A 12708-nucleotide genomic window follows, 5' to 3' on the forward strand; every position below is an offset into this window, starting at 1 on the left:
CTTAGTACAGTGCTCTGCACACAGTAGGCGCTCAGTCAATCCGATTGAATGATTGAATGAATGCATGGCCCGTGGGCCCTCGGGGCTCCCCCTGGTCCTCGAAGCCTCTCTGCCTCCCCGCCTCCATCCCGGGGGTTGAGATAAACAATCCCGCCCCGATCCGGGCTCGGACAGCCCTCCGGGGGGCCAGACATTCTCCGGCGGGGTTCCTCCTCCTCCCAGCCCGCTTTCCCGGCAGCTCCACCCCTCCTCCTCCTCCTCCTCCCTTTCCTCCTCCCCGTTGTCCTCCCTAGGCTCAAACTCTGGCACCCATCATCGCTTCCCCGTCTCCCTCCTCTCCGTTATCCAGTCCGGCCGGTGTCCCGTCCACTGCCCAAACCAGGTGAGGGAGCCCCGAGGGTCCCAGGAGATCCCATTCCCCCCAACATCGGACACCCAGGGATGGGGGCAACGGGGGGCTCACTCCTGGGAGGGTATTTGAGCCCACTGTTGGGTAGGGACTGTCTCTATATGTTGCCAATTTGTACTTCCCAAGCGCTCAGTACAGTGCTCTGCACATAGTAAGCGCTCAATAAATACGATTGATGATGATTATTCCCAAACCCCCGCCGAGGGGGTCTCTCCGAAGGGAGCAGGGAAGTGGGCCCGAAGGCCGCAGCCACCTCTCCATCCTTTCCTCTCCCCATTCCTGCGCCCTCCGCCCAGTTTGGGAGACTCGGGAAGCCAGGAGGCCTGTCGTCTCCCATCCCTGGGCAGCCCTGCCCGGCTCAAAGCCCCTTTCGACCCCTTCGAAGCCAACCTAATCCCTCACCACAGGGGAGTTGGGACCCCTGGGATTAGGAGAAGAGAGTCCTGAGGAGAGAGGGTGGGGGGAATCCACACGGACACGAGCCCAAATTGGATGGGAAGAGGGGAGGATCAGATGGAGGGAAGCTCCTTGTGGGCAGGGAATGTATCTTAGACTGTGAGCCCACTGTTGGGCAGGGACTGTCTCTATATGTTGCCAATTTGTACTTCCCAAGCGCTTAGTACGGTGCTCTGCACACAGTAAGCGCTCAATAAATACGATTGATGATGTTTATTGTTGTACTGTACTCTCCCAAGTGCTTAGTTCAGTGATCTGCACACAGTAAGCACTCAATAAATATGATTGAATAAATGAATGAAGGAAAGAAGGGAGACAACATGATGTTTTTGAGGACATGGAGGAAGGAGCTTGGAGTAGTGATTACAGCCCGGGCCTGGGAGCCAGAAAGTCATGGGTTCTAATCCCAGCACTGCCACTTGTCTGCTGTGTGACCTTGGGCAAGTGACTTCACTTCTCTGTGCCTCAGTTACCTCATCTGTAAAATGGGGATTAAGACTGAGAGCCCCATGTGGGACAGGGACTGTGCCCAACCCCATTTGCTTGTATTCCCCCCCACCCCAGCGCTTAGTACAGTGCCTGGCACATAGTAAGTGCTTAACAAATACCACAGTATTATTAGTATTATTATTCCCCAGCCGGTTTGGAGAACAGGCTGCCTCTCTCCCTCCTGCCCCTGATCCAGAGGATCCTCATCTCCCTGAGTTTTGTCTGGGAGGCGGGTCAGGGGGCTGGTACTTTCAGACCCTGATGGCCTTCCTGTCCCCCCCTCCCAGGCCTGCACGATGTCCCCCAGGGTGGTGACGGTGGACGGGTCAGAGGTGGTCACCGTGGGCTCCGAGCCCACCCACATCAACATCCACATCCATCAGGAGTCTGGCGTGGCTCAGCTCCTCCGGGCAGGGAGCAACCTGCTGCCATCTTTTTCCCGCCTCAAGAGCACTGATGCCGTGAGGATGAAGCGGGCAGAGCTGGCGATCGGGGTAAGAATGAGGGTGAGGGAGAGGGGAGGAAGAGGGGAGCCGGGAGACCAGATGTCCATCTCCACTGAGAGAAAAGTGGACCGAAGCTGCAGTGGAAAGCATGGAGGTTCAGAGAAGCAGTGCGGCCTAGTGGACCGATCCCGGAGCCTGGAAGTCAGAGGATCTGGATTCAAATCCCGGCTCCACCATTTATCTGAGGTGTGACCTTAGGCAAGTCCACTCCACTTCTCTGTGCCTCAGTGATCTCATCTCTAAAATGAGGATTAAGACTGTGAGCCCTATGTGGAACTGTGTCCAATCAGATTATGTTGTATACCCCAGATCTTAGCGCAGTGTCTGGCACATAGTAAGTGCTTAACAAATGCCATAAAGAAAAAAAATAGACAACAGGAACTGTAATAATGGTATTTGTTAAGCGCTTCCTGTGTGCCAAGCACTTTTCTAAGTGCTGGGGGAGATACACGGTTATCAGGTTGTCCCAGGTGAGTCTCACAGTCTTAATCCCCATTTTCCAGGTGAGATAACTGAGGCACAGAGAAGTTAAGTCACGTGCCCAAAGTCACACAGCTGCTAAGTGGCAGAGTTGGGATTAGAACCCACAACCTCTGTCTCCCAAGCCTGGGCTCTTTCCACCTAGCCACACTGCTTCTCTAGAGAACTTCCTGAACACCATATTGGTAGATTCCTGGAGTAGTGTCTCCTCTTGTGAATGGTGGTGGTAAGTGATGCATCTCCTTCTGTGGGGAATTACAAGAACAGGAAAAATCTAGATTGGTGGGCAAGAAGGACAGGTTTGCCTGGGGATGGAGGGAAGGACGGAATTAATCAGCCGGTCATATTCACTGAGCACTTACTGTGTGCAGCACACTGTACTAAGTGCTTGGTTAAGTGTAATAAAACAGAATTGGTAGACACATTCCCTGCCCACAAGGAGCCCACAGTCTCAGGGAAAGAGACAAACATTAATATAAATAAATGAATTCATCAATAGTATTTATTGAGCACCCAGTGCTTAGAACAGTGCTTGGCACATAATAAGTGCTTAACATATACTATTATTATTATTATTACAGTCTTCTAGACTGTGAGCCCGTTGTTGGGTAGGAACCATCTCTATAGGTTGCCAACTTGTACTTCCCAAGCGCTTAGTACAATGCTGTGCACACAGTAAGCGCTCAATAAATACGATTGAATGAATGAATGAATGAATTACAGAGCACTATATTAAGTGCTTGGGAGAGTACAATACAACAGGTTTTTTTGTTTTGTTTTTGTTTTGGGGATTTTTTGAGTAGACACATTGGGTTGATAGACACGTTTCCTGCCCACAACGAGCTTACAGTCTAAATATAAATACATAATTTATAATATTTTGCAATGTAAATTATGTAGTTGTGTGAGCTTCCATATGTATGTGTATACTTATGTACATAAGTGCGGTGGGGCTGATGATGACATGAGTATAGGGTGCAAATCGAAGTGCAAGGGTGACACAAAAGGGAGCGGGACAAGAGGAAATGAGAGATTAAACGGGGAAGGCCTCCTGGAGGAAATGTGTTTTTAATAAGGCTTTGAAGTGGGGGAGAGGGATGGTCTGTTAAGATAGAAAAGACAGAATTCCCTGAATCTGATGAAAAGACTTGTGTCCCCCATCATTCACTCTTTCCCCCCTGCTTGAAACGCCCCCTCCCCTCAAATCGGCTAGATCACAGAGTCCCCTCTAGAAAGTCTACCAACCCTGTTGTATTGTACTTTCCCAAGCAGTTTAGTACAGTGCTCTACACACAATAAGTGCTCAAGAAGCAGTGTGGCTCAGTGGAAAGAGCACGGGCTTGGGAGTCAGAGGTCATGGGTTCAAATTCCGGCTTCGCCGCTTGTCAGCTATGTGACTTTGGGCAAGTCACTTAACTTCTCTGGGCCTCAATTACCTCATCTGTAAAATGGGGATTAAGATTGTGAGCTCCACATGGGGCAACCTGATCGCCTTGTATCCTCCCCCGTGCTTAGAACAGTGCTTTGCACATAGTAAGTGCTCAACAAATATCAAAATTATTATTATTATTATTACCACCGATTGATTGAACGATTGATCGCAAGTCTCCCTTTCTTTAAAGCCTCCCTGAAAATTCACCTCCTCCAGGAGATCTTCCATGACTAAACCCACCACTCTGAACGTGTCATCCCAACAGCCTTCCGAGCACTTACATATATATCAATTAACAGGCTCCATTTATTTATTTATTCATTTCTTTCATTTTTCCATGCTCCTACTACTACCAATTGAATCTATAGTGTATAATTTGTTCCTGCCTATCTCCCCTATTAGAGTATAAGCTCTCCAAGGATAGGGGGACTTTAATTTTCACTTTTTAACTTTACATGAACTTGCCCAAGCACTTAGCTCAGTGTTCTGCACACAGTAAGTGCTCAGCAAATACTGCTGAATAAGCCAGTCACTGAATGTTCATTAGCATTCTCTAGCCCATAAGCTCGCTGCGAACAGGGAACGAGTCTACCGACTCCGTAATGTATTCTCCCAAGTGCTTAGTACAGTGCTCTGTACACAATAAGTGCTCAATAAATACCATTGATTAATTGATTGACTGAAGCAGGTTCGTCCCAAACTTGCTCCCCCAAAACAGGCACTCAGTGACCACACCATCCATAGCTTCCCCCTTAAGGAAATGTCCACCAGCTTCACATCCTTGGTCCCTCGTGGTCTCTTAGACTCCATGACAACCCTGGGAGGCTAATTTCCCCTTTAGAAATTGTTTCCAGGGGAGAGGGGAAGGGAAGGGCTCACCCTGGTAGAATATGTGAGCCCTACAGAGCATGGTCAGTTGGAATGGATAACAGACAGGCCGCTCCAGCACCAAAGCTTGGGCCAACCACTGCGCAGAATCCCTCAATTCAGGGGTTCAACTGTGGCCTTGCCCATTTCCTCTCCCCGCTACCCTTCCCTTATCTCTCCCTCCTCCCTGGTGTACGGGCCAGAGGAATTTAGGAATAAGAGAATGGCCCTGGTTGACACCCCGGGAGGGTGGTTGGGAAAGGCTTTGGAAGAAACGGATCAAGGGCCTAGAGAAGTGGGAAGGGGCAGAGGGTCCCTGCGATTTGGGGGTGTCCTTAGGGGTGTCTTTGCCTTGCAGACGGCGCAGATCGTGTTGGGACCTGTGAGCGCTGCCCTGGGTGTGCTATTGTGTTTTGGCACCTGGAACGATGTATATTCCACGGGCTGTGCCTTCTGGACCGCGGCGGTGGTGAGTGAGGGGGCTGGAGTCAGAGACAGGGCCCAGATAGTCCGGGGAAAAGGATGGGAAGGGAGGGAAGCTCAGTGAGCGATGACTTCAGACCCCTAACTCCCCCCTGAAGTCTCCCAGCATTGCCCCCAAGAAGGCTGCCTCAGGGCTGGATGCCCAGAAGGGGGTCTCAGAAGAGATGCTCTGAGAGGTGGGGGAGAAGGCAGGGCCGAGCAGACTGAGGACTAGAAAATAGTGGAGGGTGAGGGGACGGGTCGTGTCTGGGCTGCCGGCTGACAGCAGCGAGGCCTAGTGGATAGCACACAGGCCTGAGAGTCAGAAGAACCTGAGTTCAAGTCCCGGCTCTGCCACTTGTCTGCCGTGTGACCTCAGTCAAACCACTTCACTTCTCTGGGCCTCAGTTCCCTCATCCGTAAAATGGGGATTAAGACTGTGAGCCCCACGTGGGACAGGGGCTGTGTCCAACCCAATTCGCTAGAAGCAGCGTGACTCAGTGGAAAGAACACAGGCTTGGGAGTCAGAGGTCATGGGTTCAAATTCCGGCTCTGCCGCTTGTCAGCTGTGTGACTTTGGGCAAGTCATTTAACTTCTCTGTGCCTCAGTTACCTCATCTGTAAAATGGGGACTAGGACCGTGAGCCCCACGTGGGACCTAATCACCTTGTATCCTCTCCAGCACTTAGAACAGTGCTTGGCACATAGTAAGCGCTTAACAAATGCCATCATTATTATTATTATTATCCATCCTGTGCCTGACACAGAATAAGCACTTGACAAATACTACAATTATTTTTTATTATTATTTATTTCCCCCAGGCCATCATGACTGGTGCCATAACCATCGTTCACGAGAAGCGCCAGGGAGGCCGCTGGGTAAGTGACGTGCTAGTCTCCCCTCCATTGCTATGCGTTCCTCTCTCAAGATGGCCTCTCTCTTCTTTACCCCTAACTACGGCCAGGTGAGCGGAGCCTGGGCCTTCTGACTACTTTCTTCCCAATTCCCACTCCTGCCTGCCTGCTGGGGGTGGAAGGAGGGATGCTGAGCTCTGGGTCGGGGAGACCGTACCTCCACTCGAGTCCGTATTTAACCAGGAGTCCCCCGTGGCCCATCCCCTCCGCAGGGCTTCCTGGCTGCCGTGCTAAGCCTGGCCAGCTTCTCCACCGCCGTCGCCGCTGTCGTCTTTGGAGTCAGGGACGTCAGCTATCGTAGATATTATGACCCCTCCATCTGTGATTCTTCCTCGCGGTCCTTCTGGCCCACGTTGCCCCCCAGCACCATGGATCCCCAAGAGCTCTGGCGGCAGAAGATGTGCCTCCAGTACCTGAACATGCTGTCGGTGAGACCATGGGGTGCGGGAATGGAGGTTCATGATGTCGATAGTATTTGCTAGGTGCCAAGCACTGTTCTGAACACTAAGGAAGATACAAGCTAATCATGTTGGACACAGTTCCTGTCCCACTTGGGGCTCACCATCTTCATCCCCATTTTACAGATGAGGGAATTGAGGAACATAGAAGGGAATGAAAGTGTCCAAGGTCACACAGTGGACAAGTGGAGGAGCAGGGATTAGAACCCAGGTCCTTCTGACTCCTAGGCCCTTACTCTATCCACCAGACCATGCTGCTCAAGACAGTCTATCTTATCATGTTCTTTAATAATAATAATAATAATAATAATAATAATAATAATAATAATAATAATAATAATAATAATGATAATAATAATAATAATAATAATAGCATTTATTAAGTGCTTACTATGTGCAAAGCACTGTTCTAAGCGCTGGGGAGGTTATAAGGTGATCAGGTTGTCCCACGTGGGGCTCACAGTCTTAATCCCCATTTTACAGATGAGGTAACTGAGGCACAGAGAAGTTAAGTGACTTGCCCAAAGTCACACAGCTGACAAGTGGCGGAGCCGGGATTTGAATCCATGACCTCTGACTCCAAAGCCCATGCTCTTTCCACTGAGCCACGCTGCTTCTTTAAGATCTAGGCATAGAGCACTGTGCTAAAACCTGGAGCAGATACAAGAGAATCAGATCAGACACAGTCCCTTTCCCATTTGTAGTTCACAATCTAAGAAACAGGGAGAGCTATCATCCCCATTTTGCAAATGGGGAAACTGAGGCTTTGAGGATTGGAACCCACATCTCGTTTTTTTATGGTTTTGTTAAGTGCTTATTATGTGCCAGGCACTGTACTAAGCATTGGGGTAGATAAATTAGTCAGGTTGGACACAGTCTATGTCCCACATAGGGATCAGAGTCTTAATCCCCATTCTACAGATGAGGGAACTGAACCACAGAGAAGTGAAGTGACTGGACCTAGGTTACAGAGTAGGCAGGTGGCAGAGCCGGGATTAGAACCCATGTCCTCTGTCTCCCAAGCCCGTGCTCTTGCCACTCGGCCATGCTGCTTCTTACAGGCTCTAGACTGGAAGTTCCTTGTGGGCAGGGAACCTGACTACCATTTCTGGTATATTGTACTCTCCCAAGTGCTTAGTACAGTGCTCTGCACATAGCAAATACTCAATAAATACGATTGATTGATAGCACTCTCCTCAGCCCAGCAAGGTCACTGGGCTCATTGAGACCAGAAAGTGAGGCTAGGTATCCCCATCCCCAAGCCCCCCTTGGATCCCTGCAGGGTTCAATGCAGTTGGGGAGGGGAAGAGCCCTAGTAGAAGGGAGGCAGGGAGGGGAAAAAAAGGCAGAAAAAGAGGGACGGGGCTGTGAAATCAGACTCTCCTAGGCTCTGGGCAGGACGGTGTAAGAGCATGAAGGATTTGTTATTCAGATCCAGTGGAAGTGCAGGGGTGACAGGGATGCTGAAAATGGTGATTCTCCCTAGCGGTGTCATGGATAACCCAGAAGAGGGTGAGGTAAAGAACCATAGAGACAGGTACAGTGGTAGTAGCAGCAGCAATGATAATGAAAGTATTAATAATTATGGTATTTGTTAAGCGCTTACTACGTGCCAGCACCGTTCTAAGTGCTGGGACAGACACAAGTTAATCAGGTGGGGCGCAGTCCCTGTCCCAGAAGGGGCCACAGTCTTAATCCCCACTTAACAGACGAGGGAACTGAGGTCTAGAGAAGTAAAGCGACTTGCCCAAGGCCATCCAACAGACATGTGGCAGAGCCAGAATTAGAACCCAAGTCCTTCTGAATCCGTGACTCCCAGTGCATTAGAGAGGGCAGGGATTGTGGTGGCGGCAGTAACCGCGGTCTCGGCATCCATTCCTTTCCCCAGAACCTGCTTCAGGGAATCCAGGCCGTGACCCTGGGAGTCTTCATCGTGCTGCTCGCTCTGTCCTTGACCTCCATTGGCTTGGGCCTCCGTCGCCTGTGCTGCCGGAGCCCTGAGCCGCAGGTGAGATCCGGGGAAGGGAAGAAGGGGCTGGAGGGGGGTTAGTGTTGGGGGGCTGGCAAGAGGAAAGACAGTCCAGGGAGTGTCATTTGGGCCAATCCCTCTGCTCTCAGGAAGGGGATGAGGCCGAGAAGAAACTGCTGGCAGAGGATTCGCCTCCAGCTTCGCCCTACAAGAAGCCTGTGGAGATACTCCACCTGTGAGCCCGTCCCAGGAGGAAGAGGAGCACTCTGCCTTCTAGGGGACTTGACCACCCCCTGTTCCCGCCTTCTGCCACAAAGGGGGCCTCTAGGCTGTGGAGAGACCCCATTCCTCTGAGGGGCCCCCAACAAGCCCTTTCTGCTGCCATTGCCTGGCATACCATCCTCCTCAGTCCCTGACTCCAACACCCACCAGTTGGGCCCCTTCCTCTCCCCGCCGACCTTCTCAACTTCTTCACACTTTGCCTCACCCCATCCTGGCCAGGTTATAATAAATGCTTTGACTGCAGCCTCTTCCTCTTTCTCCTCCTCCTCCTCCTCCTCAGGTGTCTCAAACACCCCTTCCCTGGGCCCAATCTGATGGGGTCAGCATGGAGATGGAAAAACAGCTCTACAGCACCTGGGGAGACAGGCTGGGTCTAAGATAGCTGAGTCCAGAGAAGGGGGAGACTGCCTAACTTCCGGGGGGCAAGAAGGAATACAGGCTTCTATAATAATAACAATAATAATGATGGTGTTTGTTAAGTGCTTACTATGTACGAAGCACTGTTCTAAGCGCTGGGGGGATCCAAGGTGATCAGGTTGTCCCACAAGGAGCTCACAGTCTTAATCCCCATTTTACAGATGAGGTAACAGAGGCACAGAGAATAATAATAATAATAATGGCATTTACTAAGCGCTTACTATGTGCAAAGCACTGGGGAGGTTACAAGGTGATCAGGTTGTCCCACGGGGGACTCACAGTCTTAATCCCCATTTTACAGATGAGGTAACTGGGGCACAGAGAAGTTAAGTGACTTGTCCAAAGTCACACAGCTGACAATTGGTGGAGCTGGGATTTGAACCCATGACCTCTGAGTTCCAAGCCTGCGCTCTTTCCACTAAGCCACACTGCTTCTCTATACTATCTGAGGTTCCAATTTCCCTCCCCAGCCTGCCACTGGGAAGCTGACCAAGGAAAGGATGGATACTAAGGTGACCCTAATGGTAATAATAATAATAATAGTATTTGTTAAGAGCATACTATGTACCAGGCACTGTACTAAGTGCTGGAATAGATACAAGGTAATTAGGTTGGATACAGTCCCCGTCCTACATAGGGCTACAATCTTAATCCCCATTTTACAAATGAAGTAACTGAGGCACAGAGAAGCTGTGACTTGCCCAAGGACACACAGCAGATAAATGGCAGAGCTGGGATTAGAACCCAGGTCCTTCTGAGTCCCAGGCCTGTGATCTATCCACTAGCCCACACTGCCTCTCGATCCAGTGTGGCCTAGTGGAAAGAACCCCAGTTTGGGAGCCGCAAGACCTGGGATCTAATTCCTGCTCTCCCAATTGATTGCTGTGTGACCTTGGGCAAGTCACTTCGCTTCTCTGGGCCTCAGTTGCCTCAACTTTAAAATGGGGACTCAATCCTTGTTCTCCCTCCTACTTAGACCGTGAGACCCAGGCGGGACAGAGACTGTATCCGACCTAATCGTTCCTGCCCCAGAGTTTTGAACAGTGTTTGGCACATAGAAAGCGCTTAACAAATACGATTAATAAATGAAAAAAGAGGGTTGGGTGAGCTCCGAATGGGAGTCTCCGGAGTGACTGAGGCAGGAATGGCCTGTGCATCCCTGACTGCTTCAACTGAGCCCTGAGAAACCCACCCAGAAGGGACATGGATCCCCAGCTCCCACCACTGAGTGTGTACAACGAGAAGCAGCGTGGCTCAGTGGAAAGAGCACGGGCTTTGGAGTCAGAGGTCATGGGTTCAAATCCCGGCTCCTCCAATTGTCAGCTGTGTGACTTTGGGCAAGTCACTTCACTTCTCTGGGCCTCAGTTCCCTCATCTGTAAAATGGGGTTTAAGACTGTGAGCCCCCTGTGGGGCAACCTGATCACCTTGTAACCTCCCCAGCGCTTAGAACAGTGCTTTGCACATAGTAAGCACTTAATGTTGCCAACTTGTACTTCCCAAGCGCTTAGAACAGTGCTCTGCACAGAGTAAGCGCTCAATAAATACGACTGAATGAATGAATATTATTATTATTATTACAGTGGACACCAGGTGGCGCTGTCCCCCCAACTGAGGCCCCACGGGGGGCGGGACCTTCTCTTTCATTGGTTGTCGCCGGATGACTGATGGGCGGCAGCTCCAATGGCTGCGAGCAGGCGGTGCCTAGGCCTTGTTAAGGACCAGGCGGTCAAGCCGCTGTTTCGAGGCGCGAAGATCAATCAAGCAATCAATCATATTTATTGAGCGCTTACTGTGTGCAGAGCACTGTACTAAGCGCTTGGGAAGTACAAGCTGGCAGCATGAGATGGTCCAGGGAAGGGGAGAGGGAGGTGGTGGGTTTAGATGGAGAGGAGGTGGACATGTCTGTCCCACCAAAGGAGGGATGGGGCAGAGCCAACCTCCTCAGTTGTCGCTGCCAATGTCCTACCCATCCTTAACTCCAATTGTGCTATTTGTTAAGCACTCAATATATGATGATGATGATGATGGCGGCATCTATTAAGCGCTTACTATGTGCAAAGCACTGTTCTAATTGCTGGGGAGGTTACAAGGTGATCAGGCTGTCCCACGAGGGCTCACAGTCTTAATCTCCATTTTACGAATGAGGTAACAGAGGCCAGAGAATCAGTCAATCAATCAATCGTATTTATTGAGCGCTTACTGTGTGCAGAGCACTGTACTAAGCGCTTGGGAAGTACAAGTTGCCAACATATAGAGACAGTCCCTATCCAACAGTGGGCTCACAGTCTAGAGAAGTTAAGTGACTTGCCCAAAGTCACACAGCTGACAATTGGTGGAGCCGAGATTTGAACCCATGATCTCTGACTCCAAAGCCCGTGATCTTTCCACTGAGCCACGCTGCTTAGTACGGCAGGGACCGTACTAAGAACTGGGGAAGATACAAGATCAATCAATCGTATTTATTGAGCGCTTACTGTGTGCAGAGCACTGTACTAAGCGATTGGGAAGTATAAATTGGCAACATATAGAAACAGTCCCTACCCAACAGTGGGTTCACAGTCTAGAAGGGGGAGACAGAGAACAAAACCAAACATACTAACAAAATAAAATAAATAGAATAGATATGTACAAGTAAAATAAATAAATGGAGTAATAAATATGTACAAACATATATACATATATACAGGTGCTGTGGGGAAGGGAAGGAGGTAAGATGGTGGGAATGGAGAGGGGGACGAGGGGGAGAGGAAGGAAGGGGCTCAGCCTGGGGAGGCCTCCTGGAGAAGGTGAGCTCTCAGTAGGGCCTTGAAGGGAGGAAGAGAGCTAGCTTGGTGGATGGGCAGAGGGAGGGCATTCCAGGCCCGGGGGAGGATGTGGGCCGGGGGTCGACGGCGGGACAGGTGAGAACGAGGCCTAACGGGGAGGAGATTAGCGGCAGAGGAGCGGAGGGTGCAGGGTGGGCTGTAGAAGGAGAGAAGGGAGGTGAGGGAGGAGGGGGCGAGGTGATGGACAGCCTTGAAGCCCAGGGTGAGGAGTTTCTGCCTGATGCACAGATTGATTGGTAGCCACTGGAGATTTTTGAGGAGGGGAGTAACATGCCCAGAGCGTTTCTGGACAAACACAATCCGGGCAGCAGCATGAAGTATGGATTGCAGTGGGGAGAGACACGAGGATGGGAGATCAGAGAGAAGGCTGATGCAGTAGTCCAGACGGGATAGGATGAGAGCTTGAACAAGCAGGGTAGCGGTTTATATGGAGAGGAAAGGGCGGATCTTGGCAATGTTGCGGAGCTGAGACCGGCAGGTTTTGGTGACGGCTTGGATGTGAGGGGTGAATGAGAAAGCGAAGTCGAGGATGACACCAAGTTTGCGGGCTTGTGAGACGGGAAGGATGATCATGCCGTCAACAGAGATGGGAAAGTCAGGGAGAGGGCAGGGTTTGGGAGGGAAGACAAGGAGTTCAGTCTTGGACATGTTGAGTTTTAGGTGGCGGGCAGACATCCAGATGGAGATGTCCTGAAGGCAGGAGGAGATGCGAGCCTGGAGAGAGGGGGAGAGAGTTAGG

General features: G+C 50.7%; 1 protein-coding gene across 1 annotated transcript; it reads left to right on the forward strand.

Moving 5' to 3' along the window:
* Positions 1-257: 257 nt before the first annotated feature.
* On the forward strand, positions 258-8969 carry LOC119936284 (transmembrane protein 176B-like). The gene is made up of 7 exons (XM_038755818.1): positions 258-382; positions 1642-1848; positions 4998-5108; positions 5924-5980; positions 6229-6444; positions 8363-8482; positions 8593-8969. Exons 2-7 carry the CDS (start codon positions 1651-1653, stop codon positions 8680-8682), a joined length of 792 nt encoding a protein of 263 aa, XP_038611746.1. The 5' UTR covers positions 258-382; positions 1642-1650; the 3' UTR covers positions 8683-8969.
* The last annotated feature ends 3739 nt before the right edge of the window (positions 8970-12708 follow it).

Source organism: Tachyglossus aculeatus, chromosome 13 (genome assembly GCF_015852505.1).
Source record: "Tachyglossus aculeatus isolate mTacAcu1 chromosome 13, mTacAcu1.pri, whole genome shotgun sequence".
NCBI classification, from domain to species: Eukaryota; Metazoa; Chordata; class Mammalia; order Monotremata; family Tachyglossidae; genus Tachyglossus; species Tachyglossus aculeatus.

Bases quoted from the DNA above. Each gene is read 5' to 3' on its own strand.
- LOC119936284 (XM_038755818.1), top strand. From the start codon at position 1,651: ATGTCCCCCAGGGTGGTGACGGTGGACGGGTCAGAGGTGGTCACCGTG. The intron at 5,981-6,228 runs GTAAGTGACGTG...TCCCCTCCGCAG, and splicing joins AGCGCCAGGGAGGCCGCTGG to GGCTTCCTGGCTGCCGTGCT. The intron at 8,483-8,592 runs GTGAGATCCGGG...CTCTGCTCTCAG, and splicing joins GCCGGAGCCCTGAGCCGCAG to GAAGGGGATGAGGCCGAGAA.